We start from the raw sequence: 4,138 nt of genomic DNA, 5'->3' as shown, positions 1-4,138 counted from the left end.
AAAAAAAAAAAAAAAAATATGCCCTCACTTATCAGTGTGCCATAAATAAAACGCTGTAAAAAAGACTCACTCATTTTTATGCATAATCATAAAATACAAACATACGGTGATGGCACATGCAGAGTAACAATTCACATATTTAAGTAATTACAAAAAAATGGAGGCACTTCCCATGTGTCACCTGGGAAATGTACACATATATACATGTACACAGTTCGTACGCTTACGTTCGAGTATACACAAATGTGCGTACTGTGAATTTTATATACGACGAGGAAGCGCACGTGAAGTGAGTAAAAACACAAAAAAAATGAAATAAAAAAAATGAAATAAAAAATAAAATAAAATAAAATAAAATAAAGTAAAATAAAAAATAAAAATAAAACGATTTCCCTATTTCACAAAAAAAATTATAATCTTATTATCAGCGTAGCCACGGACATCGCCATGCTAAGCTCGTACTTATGCGATTATTTAAAATGGGGGAAAAAAGAACGCATATGTAAAAACGTGCATACGTGATGTAAAAATACGTATGTGCTGTAATTCCCTTCTGCACGTGAGAGTGATACCAGTAGCAACGAAAGGAGGAGAGGGGTTAATAAAAATTGGGAAAGAAAACAAAGGAAAAATAAGTACACTATTTATATGACCACTTTTCCAAAGCACATCCATTCGCTATATCATCCCAGTGGTTTTACGCGGGTAAGCGCGTTCGTGTAGCTCCAATAGGAATAAGCATACGTACATAAATAATAATATGCCATATCTACGGGGTGGGGAATATACTCTGCCGCGATTTATTCAAATTTATTACATATTTTTGCTCATCCGCTGGGTCAGCAATTCTCGATGATATGTTAACCATTTTTTAACAAAAATGTAGCTATTCGTCGCGCACGTATATTTGCCTTCATCAGTTAGCGAATCCGTCAAGGGGCAAAAGATTTTTTTTTTTTTTTCACGCTCTCATAAATTTGTAAAAAAGAAAAAACATGACCGTGGGTCAATGTTACAGTGCGAAACGCATGCGCATGTATTGAATATGCGTAACGGGAGCAGGCACCTTCGCGATGGGAAAACCCTTGTGGTGCCAGTGATGCGTACATTAAACATATAATGCAAACCCTGGGGGACGCTCACCCACTCGTAGGAGAAGAGCATGCCCGCTTACAACTCTGACGTTCACCCCATCGCGCAACGGTTTTTTAAATGCAAAAAAAATTATCACGCTTGACGGAATGAAGGGAAAAAAAAGAGCGATCTTGACAGTTAAATTGATAAGTAATTATGTGTAAATATGTATATGTAATGTACGCGTAGGACATGTCGTTGCTGCCTCAGCTTATATGCCACTGCTCTATGGGAATATCAACCCCCCCCCCTCACACTTGTGCATACCAAATTGGAAGGCTCTATGCCACTGATGCAAAAATGCACCCTTTTTACGTTTGGGCAAATGACGCAGTAGCGTTTCCTTCGTGCGCAGCTTCGCCAAAAAGGGAAAGATCTCCTCCAATTGACCCGTGACAACAACGCAGAATGGTCGGTCATTTTAACTGTAGTGGTGCCACGGATGGGGGAACCCAAGTTAAGAGCAACATTGACATATTCAACGTTGCGCTTGCCATTTTAAGAAAACTCCTCAAAAAAAAAACTAAACCAAAGGTGAAGAGGCGAACAAAAATAACATAATCTGATCTAATGTGATGTGCTAATTTTTAGCGCCTTTTTTTTTCCCACCCATCGGAAGGATTACTGGTCAGTGGTGTCCAATGCGGCGAGACTGAGTAGAGGAAGTTGCACCCTCGCATTATGGCACGCTAAATAGCGGCACATGAAAAAAAAAAAAAAAAGACTTTCCGTTGAGCACCACACCATAGGGGCCCGCCCCATTTTCCGATCCGTGCAGGAACACACCTCACCGTGTGCTGAAACGCAGCGGGGGAGGGCACAATCACACCTTCTTCTTTCTCCACCTTTTTCTTCTTCTTCTTCTTTTTCCACCGCTTCTTTCTCTTTTTTTTATTCATTTTTAAAATTAAAAGGCAAGGTAATACATACTGTAAAGGTATATACGGTACATATATACAACATCTCCAATATGTTGGAAGTTTGCGAAAAAGTTAGCATAAAAATGGTGAATAAAAATTTAAGTTCGCGAGGAGGGGTGTTACTGCACATTAGGGGTGATGGGCTGGAGGTAGGTTCCGCGCAGGTGTGTGCAGATATGGCGTACGCATTATGCAAGCGCAATATGCGATACGCGTGCTTTGCCCTTTTGCCCATTTAGCTTTTTTTTTTTTCTTTTCCTCGCGGTGCGGAAGTAAAGGAGCCGCAAAAGGGGGGGGGGGGGGTCCACGTATGAATGTTGAGCTTCGCAGGCAGGGGTCCTTTTTCAAATATTTCTCCATCGACCGTGGGGTGCTTCTTTGGGGTTGTAATCTGGGGGGGATGGCACCACTCTTATCATCCCCACTATGATAATCCTCACTCTTATCATCCCAACTCTTATCATCCCAACTCTTATCATCCCCACTCTTGTCACCCCCACTCTTATCATCCTCACTCTTGTCATCCCCACTCTTTCAGCTCGCACTTGATCTGATCCAGTTTGCTCAGAGTTGGTCCCCTTTTCCGCGCTGCCCCCTCCTAGCAGGGTTATATCCTCCTCCCGCGGGCACAGCTACATGCACACATACCGTGTGTACATTTTTCACTTCTTCTTGCCACCCTTGACGTCCTTCTGCGGCTTGGCGGGGGCCTTCTTGTCCACCTTCACCGCTTTGCTGTCCTGCTTGGACTGTTTCTCCTCTTTGACTTTGCTCGTCGCTGGGGATCCCGATGTCGCTTTCTTTCCTGCGTCTTTCTTGGCTACCTCCTTTTTGGTGCCATCCTTTTTGCTAGCGTCCTTTTTGCCAGCATCCTTTTTACCAGCGTCCTTCTTAACGGCATCCTTTTTAACGGCATCTTTTTTGCCTTTCTCTGCTTTGTCCCCCTTTAAATTTTTTTTATCTTTTTTCTTTCCTCCTTTTTTCTGGCTATCTTTCGAAAGGGATTTTTTCACTTTTTTCTTTTTTCCCGTATCATCATCTGTCCTAGTCAGCAGTTCATTTCTGTACTTGTTCAATACCTTTTTATATTCTTTAATTACTTTTTTCTTTTCTAATCTGCGCTTTTCTTTCTTTGCTAAGAGTGATCTCTTACGTAGTAGTCTCTTTTCTGTAACAAGTCTCTGTATCTTAGGTTTAATGAATCGGTTTTTTCCATTTTTCGAAATGGCTCTTCCAATAACATACTTTCTAACATCATCAGTTTTGTCCAAGTTGAAAAGTTTTCTAATTTTTGTGGCTCTTTTAGGTCCTAGTTTTTTTCCAACTGCTTTGTCAGTCAATCCTGGAATTTCGTTTGTACCTTTCTTAACTAGGGTTAGATTTAGTGCTGACAAATCTTGGCCTACTATACAACCTCTTACAGATTTTCTTCTTTTTTCTCCTTTTTTTCTTGGCCTATAACACTTCATACCTTTTTTAAATAATAATCTTACTCTGTTGTTGGTTAACACTCCTTGCATCATGGGAAATCCCTGTTTGTCATTTCCTCCCGTTATTCTAAACACGTATCCTAAAAATTCTTCGCCTATGGAATCCCCGGGGACGACGTTCCCTATGCGCTTCTCCATGAACGGCAGCAGCTTCTTCTCGTCGTCGATTTCGATGCTCTTCTGAACGTTGTTCAGTGGGTTCGAGATGTTCAGCTTCATCTTCGCTAAGGAGAGGTGTAGCGGCGAGGTGTCAAGCGGCGAGGTGTCAAGCGGCGCGGTGTCAAGCGGCGCGGTGTCAAGCGGCGAGAATTGTGGCGGCGAGTAGTGTAGCGTCGCAGTGTCAGGCGGTGATTGGGCAATGCGCTGTGTTGGCGGATACGCGGTGAACGCCCAACGAGCTGTGCAGTTTGCTGCTACTGCGCGAGAGGTAAATTTGGGGCAACTACACGGCGGATGCAAAAACAAAAATGTCACGCGAGTTTCTCCTCCTTTCCGCTTATCCCTGCAAACAACTCTGCAAAACGAGTTTAAGCTTACCTACCTTTTTATATTCTTTTGGATAAAATTGTCAAGAAGGCTTTAATAAAAAAAAAA

The 4,138-nt window shown here is 42.0% G+C and overlaps 1 protein-coding gene across 1 annotated transcript; it reads right to left on the bottom strand.

Annotated features, from left to right (window-relative positions):
• Window positions 1-2,716: 2,716 nt before the first annotated feature.
• PCYB_122160 (40S ribosomal protein S6) lies at window positions 2,717-3,763 on the bottom strand (the record flags this gene model as incomplete). Its single annotated transcript, XM_004223548.1, has 1 exon — window positions 2,717-3,763. One exon carries the CDS (start codon window positions 3,761-3,763, stop codon window positions 2,717-2,719), a length of 1,047 nt encoding a protein of 348 aa, XP_004223596.1.
• Window positions 3,764-4,138: the final 375 nt, after the last annotated feature.

Source organism: Plasmodium cynomolgi, chromosome 12 (assembly GCF_000321355.1).
Source record: "Plasmodium cynomolgi strain B DNA, chromosome 12, whole genome shotgun sequence".
Taxonomy (NCBI): domain Eukaryota; phylum Apicomplexa; class Aconoidasida; order Haemosporida; family Plasmodiidae; genus Plasmodium; species Plasmodium cynomolgi.
Note: the sequence above shows the minus strand (reverse complement) of the source record. Positions and strands in the feature narration are given on the sequence as shown.